The sequence below is a fragment of the Mytilus trossulus genome, chromosome 12, assembly GCF_036588685.1.
Source record: "Mytilus trossulus isolate FHL-02 chromosome 12, PNRI_Mtr1.1.1.hap1, whole genome shotgun sequence".
Classification (NCBI taxonomy): Eukaryota; Metazoa; Mollusca; class Bivalvia; order Mytilida; family Mytilidae; genus Mytilus; species Mytilus trossulus.
In genome coordinates this window covers 33,273,674-33,291,250 of record NC_086384.1, presented here as the reverse complement: position 1 = coordinate 33,291,250, position 17,577 = coordinate 33,273,674, and the positions used below count along the sequence as shown (strand labels likewise).

At 29.7% G+C, this 17,577-nt stretch overlaps 1 protein-coding gene across 3 annotated transcripts in view; it reads left to right on the top strand.

Moving 5' to 3' along the window:
• The first annotated feature begins 1,490 nt into the window (after positions 1–1,490).
• The window catches only part of LOC134693842 (forkhead-associated domain-containing protein 1-like), a 39,228-nt gene continuing 23,141 nt past the window's right edge, over positions 1,491–17,577 (top strand). The window contains exons 1-2 of one of the 3 annotated variants that reach the window (XM_063554781.1): positions 1,491–1,856; positions 3,033–3,239. In XM_063554781.1, coding sequence (XP_063410851.1) covers positions 1,761–1,856; positions 3,033–3,239 — 303 coding nt within the window. In that variant the 5' untranslated portion in view covers positions 1,491–1,760. Of the gene's footprint in view, positions 1,857–3,032; positions 3,240–3,615; positions 3,733–14,187; positions 14,367–17,577 lie in introns of those variants that run through there. The other 2 variants (XM_063554782.1, XM_063554783.1) reach the window with 2 other exon arrangements.

Below are 17,577 nucleotides of genomic sequence, written 5' to 3'. Positions count from 1 at the left end.
CATATATTACGAATAATAAAAAGTGCATACAAGTTCTTTCTTTACTATGTTTAAATAAAAAAAATATCAATATATTTTAAAGAATTAAGTATATTCTGTCTTTAGATAGAGAAAAAAAACAGTTTTATAATATTTGTCTTTTCTTCATCAGTCAGAACATTGCAAGACAAGGTAAACATTGGTGAGGTCAAGTTTAAAATATTTTTTACATGCTTATAGTAAGTGTTGTAATCTTCCCTGATACCTAACTTGGTGATATCCCAATAAATAACAAAAATGTTATTGATATCTTTATAACGGTCGGGACATTTCTCATGACAAATATCAAGTTGGTCAGGTCAAGTTTTCTAACATTTCAAAAAAATAAAAAAAACTTTTTTTTTCCAGCGTTTTTTTTTCTCTCTCATAAATTCCTATATTTATTGCTATCATCTTCCTTGGTAAGGAACTTGAGTCATAAGTTTTCTGCATCGGTCAGGACATTAGTCAGAGCAGAGTAAACGTTGGTCAAGTCAACTTTTTTAACTCTTTAAATTATCTTTTTTAATCTTTTTCTTGCATCAATAAATTAAGTATTATAATCTACCATGACAATACATTTGAAATCCATACATTAAAGAATAAAAAAGTTTTAGGAATTTTCTACATTGGTCAGGACATTATAGTCATGGGAAAGACGTAGTTGGTCAGGTCAAGTTTTCTAACACTTAACAATAGTTTTTTAAATATTTTTTCTTATATATATGTATTCAATGTTAGAATCTTCCTTGACATTAAATTTGAAGTCGAACCTTCAAATAACAAAAAAGTTATTAGCATTTTACATCGGTCAGGACATTAGTCACGGGAGTACGTAGTTGGTCAGGTCAAGTTTTCTAACTCTTGAAAATATTTTTTTTCTTATTTTTTCTTATATTTATGTATCAAATGTATTAATCTTCCTTGGTATCGAATTTGAAGTCTATCCTGTCAATAATAAAACATTTTTTAGCCATTTCATATCGGTCAGGACATTAGTAGTTTCAAAGTCAAGTTGGTCAGGTCAAGTTTTCTAACTCTTAAATTTTTTTTTTTATTTTTTTTTTATTTTATTTATTAAATATAAGTTCTCATCTTGCTTGATTCCAAATTTCAAGTAAATCCTTCCAATAATAAAAAAGTATTAAGCATTTACATTTCTGTCAGGACATTGTCAGGTCATTGTCAGGACATTGTCAGGACATTAGTGTAACCCGCACAATGCAACTTGGATAGACCTATAGTTACTCGAATAATTTAAACGTACAAAAGATAAAGATTTCTTATTTAATAATCTCTACTAGAAACATTAAGCATAGATTTTTAAAGTAACCTTAAAACATTGACACCGTACGAAATTCTAGTTAAGAAAATTAAAAATATAGCCTTTGATTGATGAATTATATTTTGCGGAGATAAAAACATTTCTGTTTATTTTTGTATCCAGGTTCGAGGTTTCGGATGTTTGGTTGTTATGCGCTGTTGGGCATGCGCAACATCACTCGCGCCGACAAAAAACTTGTTTATTCTGCATGTAAAATAGAAAAACAATTGATTGTGACTTAATTTACTAATCCCACGTGAAGAGATTAATCTTATATTGACAAAGTCTGCAAATATCTCATCAAAACTGATAACTGAAGCAATATTTTCAGGAAACACGTGGGTAAACGGGCACCTGTTAATGAATATTTGGTAACCCGAGCAGCAACCAAATGTAAACAACTTTCTAGAGTGTCAAGATGAAAGCATTTTTAAAAGGAAATGATGGGTCTGCATTTACCTTAGCCCCCAAAGTGACAACAGTTGGACGTGAAGGTTGTGACATCAACTTACAGGTATAGATTTTTTGAATATTTATATTATAAAAAGTGCATGTACACAGAAAAAACATAATTCAAGGGGGGGGGGGGGGGGGGGGGGGGGGGGGTTATGATCCTGGATCTGGCTTATTGTTTTGTGAGAATCCATATTCTGCTTCTCTTTGCCACAAAAGCGCAATTAATCTCTTGCTTTCTGCCGGGTTTGTATCCTATTTTCACGCCTAATTATTCATCTTTCACATGTCACGATTAAAAAAGGAAGCCAATCCTGTGTCACGCTAAGACATCAATTCACCTTATCGCTAGTTGTCTGCCATTACTGAACATTACACTGGTTCCCCAGAAAATTGTGATGTTATAATACAAAAAATCTGATGCCACAATGAAAAGTGATTGTTGCATGACACCAAAAGTTCAAGCGGGACCGATTCTCTGGTCAGATTTTGTACAGTTTATGAGACCCACTTCAAGTCACTTGTCTCTGAAAAAAATCACATATTCATGTACCTTGATCTTACATGTTTGAGAGTAACAAAGTTTCATTATACATTGTACTTTGGCACGGTGGTGTCGACATATTTTTGTTCCACCTAACAGAAGATCCAATGGAAACTTTATTATAAACATTGCCATAATATCTATTCCTGTTGGAACAAATATTCTATACTATTTATTCTGTTAGGAATATATCATGTGGAAATAATATTCAAGAATATATATTTTACTTTTGGAACTTCTATTCCGTGACAGTGGTTTGTTTATCCTTCAGAATGTAAGAATTAGAAGGTAAGAATGCCTCTTATGTTAGGCATCAAACAGTCATTTGCAGCTACATGTACTTTTAATGTCAAATTTGTTGAAATTATAGTGTGAATTGTCAGGGGTGTCAAATAATTAACTCTTGCATGTCTTGTCACTATTTTACGAAAATATATAAAACATGAATCATCAAAAACAGTTGATTTTTCAATCATTAGTTGAAATTGTACATTTTATCATTCTGCATCAAAAACTATCATTGGCATCATATGGTTAGATTTTTTACCTCTATTCCTAATAGAAGTACTCCTTCCATGACCCGCCTGTATATATATTCCTTGATCATTCACTTTTTACCCCTCTTACAGATTATTAAGCTTTGTAAAGTTAATATTGTTTTTCATGCTTCTTGAATGATTATTTTAACTACAGACACAAGGTGTTGACCTTCAACATAGCGTAATTGAGTACAGTGAACAAGAAGATGGTTATGTGCTGCAAGATTTAAACACATCCCAAGGAACATATGTAAATGAATGCAGAGTTCAGAATGCTACTGTCAGATTGGCGCCTGGAGACCTAATTAAGTTTGGATACAATGGTGTGCCATTCACATTAGAAATTGAAAATCCACCACCAGTAAGTGAATATTTCTATTACAATGATACAAGTAAATATGTCAACATTTTTCTCTTGCAGTTAGAATTAGGATTTGAGGTAGTCAACCTGACTTACCTTACTTAGGTTGTGTTTGAACAAAATTTTATGTGTAAAAAGAACTAAGACATTCATTAAATATTATATTCAAGGCATAATTGATTGTTCAATAACTTGGTTACAAAGATATCAGATTAAATTTTATGCATATACATTCTATGTTTAACATAAATTAAAATTAGAAGAACTTTACCTTTTAAAACAATTTTATCAGAATGTAAAAGAGTAGTGATAAAAGTTTTTCATTATACATGTACAATGTATGTTAACAAGATACGCAAACAGCAGGCTCATGTTTCATTATCATAGCTTAATGATTAAATGTGACTTCATCTGTTTTTGTAACAATTCTCATTTAACATCTTTTAAGGATCGACAGTTTTCACAAAGTCAGTTATTAAGATCATCCACTCAGGTAGAGTAACATTCTTAATATTTCACTTTCAATAGACCTGCATGTTCTTTTTCTCTTGGTGATGGTTGTTTTTCCTTTCTGTCTTGTCTGTAGTACATAAAGGCATGCAGGCACTTTAAAACATCTTAGATACCAAACATGTAAACATAAAGTGACACAATGCAAAATTTACACCACGCTCTTTTTTGCTTGCTTTATCTTTTTAAGGCAAACATGAACACAAAACATGTATGTTCATATTTTAAAAAAAATCATTCTTTTTTTTGTTTTAGGATATACTTGTAAGCTTGCTTTTACTAGTGCATCAAAGTTATGCAAAAAATAAGTATAGAAATATTAAAAGGCTTAAAATTAAAATATCTTGCAATTTATATAATGAACAAACACATGTAGCCACATATACATGTAATATTGAAATTGAATTTACATACAGAAAACTGACAGTCTTAAAAACAATTAGTGCATCTTTGATCTTTGTAAAAAAGAAATGTATTTAAAGAAGATAAAAGAAGCCTCTCTTTCTTCCAATTTTTGTCGAGCCTTTGACTTAAGTCAAAAAAGCAAGACTAAGCGATCCTACTTTCCGTCGTCGTCGGCGGCGTCAACAAATATTCACTCTGTGGTTAAAGTTTTTGAAATTTTAATAACTTTCTTAAACTATACTGGATTTCTACCAAACTTGGACAGAAGCTTGTTTATGATCATAAGATAGTATCCAGAAGTAAATTTTGTAAAAATAAAATTCCATTTTTTCCGTATTTTACTTATAAATGGACTTAGTTTTTTCTGCAGGGAAACATTACATTCACTCTGTGGTTAAAGTTTTTTAGAATTTTAATAACTTTCTTAAACTATCCTTGGTTTGTACCTAACTTGGACAGAAGCTTATTTATGATCATAAGATAGTATCCAGAAGTAAATTTTGTAAAAGGATAACTCCATTTTTTCTGTATTTTACTTTTAAATGGACTTAGATTTTCTTCCAGTTACAATTACATATATACAGTCTGCAGTTAGAGTTTTCAAAACATTTATAAGATTCAATAACTATCCCAGATTTTTACCAAACTTGGAGAGAAGCTTCTTACCATCAAAAGATGGTATCAAGAGGAATATTTTTATTTATTTTTTTCCTCATTTTTCATGAGCCTGCAATTTACAGCAATGGTAGGCGAGACACTGGGTTCCGCGGAACCCTTACAAATTTTTTATCAGTAGCTTTTATATATTTCAATCTCATTTACAAAATGTAGTGTCAGACATAGTTTCAGACAAACTATGACTTTTATCATGTTTATAGAATATATATCTTGATTGTATTTTTTGGAAAATCAGAAATGATCAACATATTGAATTCATTTATGTACATGTACTCAGGTTTACACCTTCTTATTCAAACAATGCATGCTCAGTGAAAAGATTCATTAAAAGTATCAGTTTATTCCTTTGTGGTGTTGGTGTTTTTTGTGTTTTAATAAATTTACAACATATATTTTCTTTCCCTTGGAATTTATACATGTATCAAATCATTGTTATTTAAATTTATCAATATAATGATAATCACTTTCACTTGACATGTTAATTTGAAAACCTAGGTGTGGATATTTAAAATATCAGGTTTAGAAATATTCATTTAACTTTCACCATAGTTGTTAACTCATCCTAACATCTTCTCCACTCTCAAATTTTTGTACCTGAAAGTTTGCTTTCAAGTCTACCTGGCATGTTGAATGTTATGCATTGAAGACATTGCTACCATCCATAATAGATGACATGATACCATTGGCATTGATGTTTTATTGATGAAGGGGGTTGCTACTAAATTGAATAGCAAAACCAATGAAAACTGTGTCAACAAGAAGCAGAAATGTCTTTTTTTGTTTCTTCTTTAATGAAATTTAGAACTACATGTAAATTCCAACACTATAGCATTTTCTTTTTTGATATTACAGAATAGAAATGAACAACAAAAGCGAGTCAAAATAATTTGAGAGTTTAAATTTTTAATACTTCAACAGATAAATCCTAATGTAACATACTTTAGTCAGCTCTTCCTCTACCCCCTCTTAGTTTACTACTTTCTCTCTTTTCTGTAGAAAACTTCTTTCTATCATCAGTTATCTAGATATCAACAGGTATGTCCACATAATATATGTGTAATGCAATATATTGCTTGGTATGACAGTAAAAAGGTATAACTACATCAAGTCTTTGAAATTAGGCCTCACCATGGCCAGCTAATATTTTAATAGAAGCTTGTGAAATTATGGGTGATACAATTAGAGGTAAAATCTTTTAAATGTTTTCTATGAGAGTTATTACAAATGTATTCTCTAATTTATAATATAAAAAACACATGTTTCTGAAAATCTTTGAAAATGAAGGATAAAAATCACCAGAGAAACAGATTCTGACACTATATCATGTATAACTTGTGTATTATGATATTTGTCCACTCTTAACAGTTAAATTTCAATTATTTGAAAAGCTTGTTAAGGCTCACACTTTAAATAATAAATTTTAACTGCCTCCAGTGTAGAAATATTGCAATACACTTGTTGCTGTGTAGGAATCTATATTTCATCCACCAGTACATGTCTGCTCAGATAAGAAAAATGATACAAAAATAATAAATTTCCTGATCTTGGTTTTCAGTATAACATTCTTATCCAAAAAGAGTAATTCCACACTTTCAATACATATAGGATTATAAGGATAGATAACTGTTTTACTCTGTTTTGGCATTATTATACATGTAACAAGCAATCTAAATCTCTGCAAAGTACATCCATGGCTTGAGACAGTCATGTCATTTTGTCTGCTTGAAACTGTTTATACATGTCTGTACTCTTATGAACATTATTTAATCATACTGATAGATTTTTGAAAATTTATAACTTTTATGACATTTATTATACATTTATTAAGATAAGTTCATTACTGCTCAGCATTCAGAAATAGAAACATTATAAGGTCTACTGTTTTAGAATGTATTGATTAAATGACTAAATAGCTAGGGTAACCTTTAACAATTACAAGGAAGAAGACAAAACATAAGAAACAAATTCTGTAGATTTTGGCCTTGTTATTGTCTTACCAAGCCTTCAACTAAGCTTTCAATTACATGTTATAATGTAGTAAGTCAGTGACTGCATGAACCAATACGCAATAATCGTAAATAGAAACCTTTTAAATTTAATTAATGTTTTTTGTACACACATGTACTGTTAAAAAAAGTTGGGGTAGACAAATATATGTAGAATGCATTTAGATTAATATCGTGGAAGTGTTAATTATTCCATGAAAAAAATAGCATCAGATTATACACCAAAATAACCTCCATAAATATATCACTTTAAGCACTAACACAAAATGTATACTTTCAAAATACATTGTACATATGATACTGTATGTTCATACACTAGTTCTTAGTTGATTCTGCACGCAGAAATATAGAGGAATATTGGGTCATATCTATCTCTTATATTTTTCTAAGTATTTATAAAAAATTATTCTCAATATAGCCTCTTTGCACTCAAAAGCCTTTTTGCATTGTGACGGGAATGTAAAGCTTCTCAATGATCAAAATTAGTGTTTGTCAAACTGCTATATAACCAGTGTAATTTTTCTGATAAAACGCTTGGTTCAATTTTTTAAATTTTTTTATATTTTTGTAAAAGGGTCAAAGTAAATACTTTAAAAATTTTATGAAAATTAAACGAGCCAAATTAATTTTAGGGAAAGTGTTGGGTACCACCTTAAATTAATGTTCTATAATAAGTTTAGTAGTTATTTAAACACCAAAATAACAGACTTTAGCTGAATTCTTATTTTAAAAGATTCAAATACATATGTTTAAACTTAGAGTTATCTCCCATTTTTTAAAGAACTTGTATTTTGTTAGTGTGCGATGAACTGATTAAATAGAGAATTATAAACCCAGCAGTAGTTGTTAGGTGGTTATATTTACTTTGATCAAACTTCCGGTACAACATTGAAGATATTGTGTATATAAATAATAAAATGAAACTTTAAAGTATGATGAATTGAAAATGTGCATAACCATTTATTTCTTTTCATCATTATTAAATCTAAATAAAAGCATTGACATATATGACATGGTTATAAATTTTCATTCAACCATTGAAAATATAAACATCTTTGAAAAAAAGATTTATAATAGTGGTATTTGCATTTGAAGCCCTTTGAATAACATGAATGAGGGTATGTGTAAAAAATGACTAATTTTTAGCTAACAATGTTTATATTTACTGTAAGTCGTGTATGTCAAAATGACAAGATATTTTATTAATGCAATTCTGGTTTCTTATATGTTTTTGACAGACATGGAACCCTTTTTCATGGTTTTATTTGTAGTTTTTGGTACACATTCTATCAAAATAAAATGAGTGTTTTGTGAGAGGGTTTTTTATGCCCTACTAAAAGACTTAGTTTATTTAAATGCACGATTACCATCCAAGATATTTTTAAGAAATCGATCTGCAAATTCTATACATTATTTAATTATATGGCATAAACTATGGCACTCTTTTTTGCAATTAAGGTTATACTATATGGATTCATTATTATAAGAGGAATGCCAATTTTATAGGAGTTTATGGTTGCAGAGGAACCACATATTTAAATGTCTAACCAATAACAATTGATATATATATGTTACAGTAAATAGGTGAAATTAGGAATTACATGTAATTACTAAAATTTAGGAATTACATGTAATCCCCGAGGCACTTAGTAAATACAAGTAATTCCTGAAACAGCCTAGTTATTACCAGTAATTACTAATTTTAAAATGAATTTTTACACCTATTTACTAACTGTTAAAACGATAATGTAATTTGGTCATCTGGTTAAAAGTTATGGTAAAACTAACTTTAGAGGATCAATGAATACTCTAAAAAAAGTGATCAGCCTAAAATGTACCTTTTTGTTATAGGAGCATTAACTAAGTGATGTAGAAAAAATTAATATGAATTTTTTGTTGGTAAATCATTCATGAAAATGATATAGTGAAATTATGATTCACTTTTAGCAGTCAATCAGGTATTTTTTTGCTAAAATAAGCTGAGAAACATGGTTGATGAGTTGTGCACTTGCAAGCGAATAATTGGACTTCATCAAATACGTATTCATAATCATTCATGTGGCCTTCAATTCAATCCCTAGCTGGAGATATGTAACCGATGTATTTAAATTAAAAATTGTAAGAGTTTCCCAGAACTTAGTGTCTCGCCTTATTTTGCAGTTTGTCGCAGGATCAACAAAAATGGAAAAAAATATTCAAAACTTTCCTTCAGATGCAATCTTTTGACTAGTACTGTAAGAAGCTTTTGTCCAAATTTGGTTAAAATTCAGGATGGTTTATGAAATCTAATAAATTAAAAAAAAAAAATTAACCGCACCGAATATGAAATTTCTATTGGGAAAAAAAATCATTTATAAGGAAAATATGAAAAATGATTTTAATTACAAACTTTAGTTCTAAATATTATCTTATGCTCATAAACAAGATTCTGTCCAAGTTTGGTAGAAATCCAAGATATTTTGAGAAAGTAATTTAGATTTTTAAAACTTTAAACATAGTGTGGATGTAATGTTAAATGGCATAAAAAATAAGTCCATGTATAAGTAAAATACGGAAAAACTTATTTTTACAGAATCTACTCCTTGAAAATAATCTTACGATCATAAACAAGTTTCTGTTCAAGTTTGGTAGAAACCCAGAATTATTTAAGAAAGTTGTCAAAATTTAAAGAACCTTTAACCACAGAGTGAATATTTGTGGACGCTGCTGACGACAGAATGGTTTGCTATGTCTCACTTTTGCGACAAAAGTCGCAGGCTTGACAAAAAGAAATAGAAAGACAACATTGAAGGTAAAAAAAATGGGTGGACCATTTGGTCGACTTATCAAATGCATGAAAAGATGAATTTTATACAGGTTTAACGATGATAAAATCTGCTGCAGGTTTATACGCTTAAATTTTGAGGTCTTGAAAAACTCACGAAAAAACAGACATACAGAAATATGAAATGTGACTCTTAACACCATATAACTTAATTCCTTTGCCAAGTTTACGTTTGTTTTATGCAAAGTATATCTGGTGAACATTTTAATTTAAAGATAATTAAGACTTATATAACCAAATTTGTTATTATCTAATGTCTAATTAAAATGAGCAGGCGAAATTGCCTATCAACGTCTCACAAATGTTTTTTCGCAATTTTGGATTGATATCATTGTCTTGCATGATGAAAAAGAATTTCTGGGAGTTTCAAAACTTATAAACAACTATTTTCCAGCTTCAATTCACAACACTATGAGTATGCACCTATGATGTGCATTATATTCCTTAATCCTTAATTAAGTAAGCCCTAAAATCCTTACCCTTTTACTTTCTTATTTAGAATCTTGAATTATATCTTTAATCTGAGAACATAAATATAAAGTTAGTAAATAGCTGTAAAAATGACAAAAAATATCAGTGATTACTGGTAATCACTGAAACAACTAGTAAATACATGTAATTACTAAATTGGCTAGTAATTACAGGTATTTACTGATATGTTTAGTAATTACCTGTAATTCCTAATTTCACCTATTTACTGTAACATATATATATATATATGTTACAGTAAATAGGTGAAATTAGGAATTACACGTAATTACTAAACATTTCAGTAAATACCTGTAATTACTAGCCATTTTAGTAATTACATGTATTTACTAGTTGTTTCAGTGATTACTGGTATTCACTGATTTTTTTTGTCAATTTTACAGCTATTTACTAACTTAATGTTTTTGTTATAAAACTAAAGATATAAATCAAGATATCAATTAAGAAAGTAAAAGGGTAGGTATTTTAGGCCTAACTTAATTAGTAAATTAGGGATTAAGGAATATAAGGCACATCAAAAGTGTGTAATTTTTAGTGTTTGTGAACTGAAACTGGAAAATGATTGCTTAAACAGTTTTGAAACTCCCTAAAAATCATGTTCAGCATGCAAAATTATATCAATCCATTATTAAGAAATGTATTAAATTGTGAGAAGTTTATAGGCAACTTCGTCACCTCTTTTTGCTGATAGACATTCAATAATGCCAAATTTGGTTGAATAATTTTGATAGTTCTTAAAATCTCATAATTTCTTTAAATCTAAATCTCCATCAGACATACTTGCCCAATGACACAAATTAAATTCCTTTTACAAAATAAGTTTATTTAAGACTTCTTTTGTCAGACTGTTGCGATGAAGCTGACATTCTTCTCAAACAAATTTATACACTTTGATGGTGTTAAGCGTCACATTTCATATTTCTGTGTTTCTTTTTTTATGAGATTTTCAATACCTCCAAACTTACGCTTATAAACCTGCAACAAAATTTTCTCATTGTTTTTACTTGTATTAGAATCATCCTTTTGTGGATTGTAAAAGTCAACTAATTGGTCCATCCCTTTTGTTTTACTTTCAATGTTGTCATTCTGTTTCTTTTTGTCGAAACTGCGACTATTGTCGCAAAAGCGAGACATGGCAAACCCTTCTATCGTCAGTAGCGTCCACACATATTCACTATGTGGTTAAAGTTCTTCACATTTTATTAACTTTCTTAAATTATCCTGGATTTCTACTAAACTTGAACAGAAGCTTGTTTATGATCATAAGATAATTTTCAATAAGTAAATTTTGTAAAAATAAAATTATTTTTTCCATATTTTACTTTAAAATGGACTTAGTTTTTATGTCAGTTAACATTACATTCACACTGTGGTTAAAGGTTTTAGAATTATAATATTTTCTCAAAATATCCTGGATTTCTACCAAGCTTGGACAGTAGCTTGTCTATGATCATAAGATAATACCCATAAGTAAAGTTTGTAAAAAAATCCTTTTTCGTATATTCCTTAAAAAAGGACTTCGTTTTTCCCCCAGTTAATATTACATACACTCTGCAGGCTTTATTTAAACATTAATAAGATTTAATAAACCATCCTGGATTTTAACCAAATTTGAACAGAAGACTCTTACAGTACTTGTCAAAAGATAGTTTCTGGGGGAATATTTTAATATTTTTCCCCATTTGTGATGAGCCTGCGAGTAACAGCAAAGGTGGGTGGTTACTGGTTCCGCGAAACCTTACAATTTTAAATCTAAATACATCGGTAATTTATCTCCAGCTAGGAGTTGAATTGTAGGTCACATGCATACGTATTCATTGAGGTTCAATTATTCACTTGCAAGTGCACCATTACCAGATTGATTGCTAAAATATAATTTCACTATATCATTTTTATTAATGATTGAACAAAAAAAAATCATATTTTATTTTTTGTATATCTCGTAGCTAATGCTCCTATAACAAAAAGGTACATTTTAGGCTTATCACTTTTTTAAGAGTACTCACTGATGTTCTATAGTTGGTATTACCATAACTTTTGATCAACTGACCATATTACAACATTGTATTAACAGTTAGTAAATAGGTGTAAAAATTCATTTTAAAATTAGTAATTACTGGTAATAACTAGGCCATTTCAGGAATTACTTGTATTTACTAAGTGCATTGGGGATTACATGTAATTCCTAAATTTTAGTAATTACATGTAACTCCTAATTTCACCTATTTACTGTAACATTGGGGATTACATGTAATTCCTAAATCTTAGTAATTACATGTAACTCCTAATTTCACCTATTTACTGTAACATATATATATATAGGAATGCAGACTTTGGCAAAACCATGAAATCATATATCCAAGAAATATGAGTTTTTTTTTGTCCATGTAAATTTCATTCACCAAAAATAAACAAATCTACAGTAGAATTTTTTTTACCATTGTGAAACATCTTATTACTTGATAGCAAGATTACAAATATAATGGGCCTCTTTTATTATTTTATATATAAACATTACTTTTTGAACTGCGGCAGTATGTTTTTTTTTATAACTTCTGTCTATATATATATATACTTGTAAAATTTACTACCTTGTCAAAACTTGACAAATTGTTAAGATAAAGAAAGTCTGTTTTTATAGAGAGTTTACAAAACTTCTTTTACCTTAATCCCAACAATGAACTTAATCTTCAATTCATCTAAGATCATCATTTATGGTAAAATGGCATGTGAGAAAACTTTAAACAATAAATGAGAGCTATTTATCTTTTATTTAATGGCACAGATAAGCAGATTTGGACTGAAGATACTGTGAATAATTAATGAAATCATCAATAATCTGGTTTAGCTGACTACCATAAAGATGCTTAAATAGTCTGAATTAATGGCGTAATAAGCTTAACTCTCAATTAGTTATACCTTTCCCATTTATGCTTAATATAGACATGCATTAATATTTATCTTAGTTACTATTGAGGTTGGGTAAATACTGGATCTCTGAAGTAAATTGGGTTTAAATTTACTTCTTTTAGACATGAATTTCGAAATGCAATCTGTCCATGACAGTTATCACAATTATTATCTGCAGTTTTTTAAAGAACAAACATATTGCAGGTTTAATAATCAATGTATTTAATTTTTAAATAGAATGTAATTTTTTAATGAATTTTCTAAAGAATATAATTTTTTAATGAATTTTCTAAAAAAAAGAATATAAGTTGTATCATGCAGTATGTATACATTTTTATTTATTTACTAAAAATTCACTTGAGTATGTAATTGCTAGCAAATATATATTGAATTAAATATATCTCTATGATTATGTTTAGCTGTCCATTGAATTACCCATACCTGTGCTTCAGGTGTTAAAATTTAACTTTTTCAAACTTTAACCATTATCCTCAAAACTTTTGAACAGTTTACACTGTAATAGAACTATTTTCTTTACCATTACAGTTATATCCCATTCTTTTGAGAACCACTTTTAATTGGAAGTTTTTATGTATTTTAGGTTTACATTTATCGGTTTACATATATACTTACCTTGTTAAAACTTTAAATCCCTCGTCAAAAGATTCCATAATTCCTACCCCATTGATCGGTAGAATGATTGATCCGCCATGTGCGATCATCTATAAATCGATTCACAGGTTATTAATTATAGCAAATTTTGATGATATCTTCAAACGACCAGTCTTAGACTTGTTGTCACATATCTACGAGGGGAGGATTTTGATTGACTAACACATACGTTTTGAGACATATATCAAGGACTTAAGATAATTTGAGCATGTTTAATTATAACATTTTTGTTGTATTGTGTTACTGTGTGTAAATATTGTCTGTCAATAATTAGAAAAATTTGGCCAATTATACATGTCACTGATAAGCCAGGTCAATTGTTACTCTGTTGTTTAGTTTAACTTAAACAATTGATTTTTGTGATAGAACAAATTCTTGGCAACCAACTTTTAACAAATACGAAAAGTAAAACAAAGATACACATGGGTTTTGGTGCATTTGCTTTCAATTCCTGTGCCGTTTGGATTTGTTAAAGAAATTCATGCAGAATTATGGAGTAAAATAAAAATATATACAAAAATACATTTTGTGATACATGGAAAATAAATTCTAAAGTAAAGTGATTCAAAGTGAAGGATTAGAAATTAAGTTGGATTATAATTCTGTGATATAATGACTTATTATAATAGTAAGGTAATGTTGACTTTAGACCATTATCTTAGGCTTAGTGCAGAACATTTTCATTCTGTATATTCAGGTGGTTTTAACATTCCTAACTGAATTAAAATAAAACCCTGATCCAAGAAAAGTGCCCTGGTCAGTTCAGAAACTGAGTATGAAATAGACAGTAAATCAAAGATTTTTATTTGTAATTTTTTAATTAGTCCTATTCAACTTTGGACTCAAATAGCTAAAATATGCATAGATTAGACCGTTGGCTTTCCTGTTAGAACGGTTTTTACACTAGTAATTTTGGGGCCCTTTATAGCTTGTTGTTCGATGTGAGCCAAGGCTCCTTGTTGAAGGCCGTACTTTAACCTATAATGGTTTACTTTTTAAATTGTTATTTGGATGGAGAGTTGTCTCATTGGCACTCACATCACATCTTTCTATATCTTTATATGAATGACTTGAATCAATCTATTGATTTCAAACTTTATATTAATTCTATTGGATGAATTCATGAACGAGCATGGGCTCTATCATTTTTATAAAAAAGCCTTTAAAGATTCATTTCTGTATATGTACCACATTGTATTGTCATGGACTAATTTGAATCAGTAGACTTTTTTTTTACAAAATGGTGCCATGAAAGTAATTTGTATGGCAATTATTTGATGAATAAAAAAAAAAAGAAATTTCTGTGGAAAATGACTGGAGACTTGTTCCTATCTTCTTTTAAATTGCAGTTCAAATTCTATTTTCTACTAACATTTTTAGCTCACCTGGCCCGAAGGGCCAAGTGAGCTTTTCTCATCACTTGGCGTCCGTCGTCGTCGTCCGTCGTCGTCCTGCGTTAACTTTTACAAAAATCTTCTCCTCTGAAACTACTAGGCCAAATTTAACCAAACTTGGCCACAATCATCATTGGGGTATCTTGTATAAAAATTGTGTCCGGTGACCCCGCCAACTAACCAAGATGGCCGCCATGGCTATAAATAGAACATAGGGGTAAAATGCAGTTTTTGGCTTATTACTCAAAAACCAAAGCATTTAGGGCAAATCTGACATGGGGTAACATTGTTAATCAGGTTAAGATCTATCTGCCCTGAAATTTTCAGATGAATCTGACATTCCGTTGTTAGGTTGCTGCCCCTGAATCGGTAATTTTAAGGAAATTTTGTTGTTTTTGGTTATTATCTTGAATATTATTTTAGATAGAGTTAACTGTAAAAAGCAATAATGTTCAGCAAAGTAAGATCTACAAAAAAGTCAACATGACCAAAATGATCAGTTGACCACTTTAGGAGTTATTGCCCTTTATAGTCAATTTTTAACCATTTTTCGTAAATCTTAGTAATCTTTTAGAAAAATCTTCTCCCCTGAAACTGCTGGGCCAAATTATTTGAAACTTGGCCACAATCATCATTGGGGTGACCTGGCCATCAAACCAAGATGGCCGCCACGGCTAAAAATAGAACATAGGGGTAAAATGCAGTTTTTGGCTTATAACTCAAAAACCAAATAATTTAGAGAAAATCTGACACGAAGTAAAATTGTTAATCAGGTCAAGATCTATCTGCCCTGAAATTTTCAGATGAATTGGACAACCTGTTTTTGGGTTGCGGCCCCTCAATTGGTAATTTTAAGGAAATTTTGCTGTTTTTGGTTATTATATTGAATATTATTATAGATATAGGTAAACTGTAAACAGCAATAATGTTCAGCAAAGTAAGATCTACAAATAAGTCAACATGAACGAAATGGTCAATTGACCCCTGTAGGAGTTATTGACCTTTGTAGTCAATTTTCAATCTGCTTCCTTTGTTTAATATTCACATAGACCAAGGTGAGCGACACAGGCTCTTTAGATCCTCTAGTTATTCAGAACCCAAAAAAGTTTGCATTGTGAAGACTCATATCCACTTAAGGTTATAAATGACTATAAATACAAAGATATGAAGATTTTTTTACCCAATAAAGTTAAAAAGGTCAGTAGAAGATTTCACAGTTGTGCATTTGATGCATAGTAATGCTTGAATTTCATGTTCACAATGACTATAATAGATAATATGCCCCCTAGTTATATTGGAATGAATATATCTTTCGATCTATTTTATAGTTTGGAATGATAAGCTGAAAATTAAGGCATTTAAAACAATGTTGATAAACTATTAAGTTTGGAATAAGAAAGAACAACACTATATACACATTTGTACATAGAAACTGTTGAGTCAACACGACAAAGCAATTCAGTTTAAACTTTAAAAGGTTTTTGTACTAATTTTCAAACACCTACTACTGTTAAAATCAATAGACGCTATGTTCGAACAATGTTTTTACATTTGATTAGACAGTTTAAATGGATTTTCTTCTTTTCGTTTTATTAATTTAATTAATTGTTTTATTACATCTTAATTGCTGTCAATTGTCAAAGTAAGGTTCATGCTGAGTTACGTGATTGCTATTTATTGTATCAGAATTGCTTTAATCAAGTTATTGGAAAAATCTTTTCTGTTTGTTGTTAGGAAAGTGTTTACCCTTAAAACATCATTACTATCGTATTTGTTTGGCTTGAAAAAGTTATTGCTTTTTGATTTTGAATCTTTTGGTTTCAACATGTAAAAGTTCTGTGAAGTTGTTGCATAGTTACAAAATTTGCTATGATAAAAAAGTCAAGTTCATTGAAGAATCTGTGTTGACTTGATGCAAGTTTAGGAGATCCTATCTGCTTATTAATTGGTTTTCCTCATGTGTTTATGTTGTTTATGCTTCCACTAAAGACCATCAACTGTATTTACGATGACTTAATTGTCAATGACTAACAATGTAATGTAGTTTTGACATTTTATATTAAGGCATAATTGGTAGTCTGGAAATGATTTGTTCCAGTTTACTATCATGCAGTACATTGAATTGCTTTGAAAAAAACCAACTGTTTCTGCTGGTTTTCCTCTTTTATTCTTTTGTCCTAGCAATTTAAACTATTGGACACAAGTTGACACCATTTTAAAATACCAGGTATATGAAAGTAGACAGTAAATGAATGTTCTTTATCAAATTTAGATGTAATAGACATTGAATGTGTCACAATCCTATATACATGTAGTTTGGTAACTAGGAAGTTCTTTAGACAAATAAAACATCAGGGGCTGGTTCAAGGGGGTCATTGGCTCCCAGTTATGCTTAAATTGAACAACTATATGAAAAATGTATGTCCTGGACCCACTTGGGCTTTAATCTG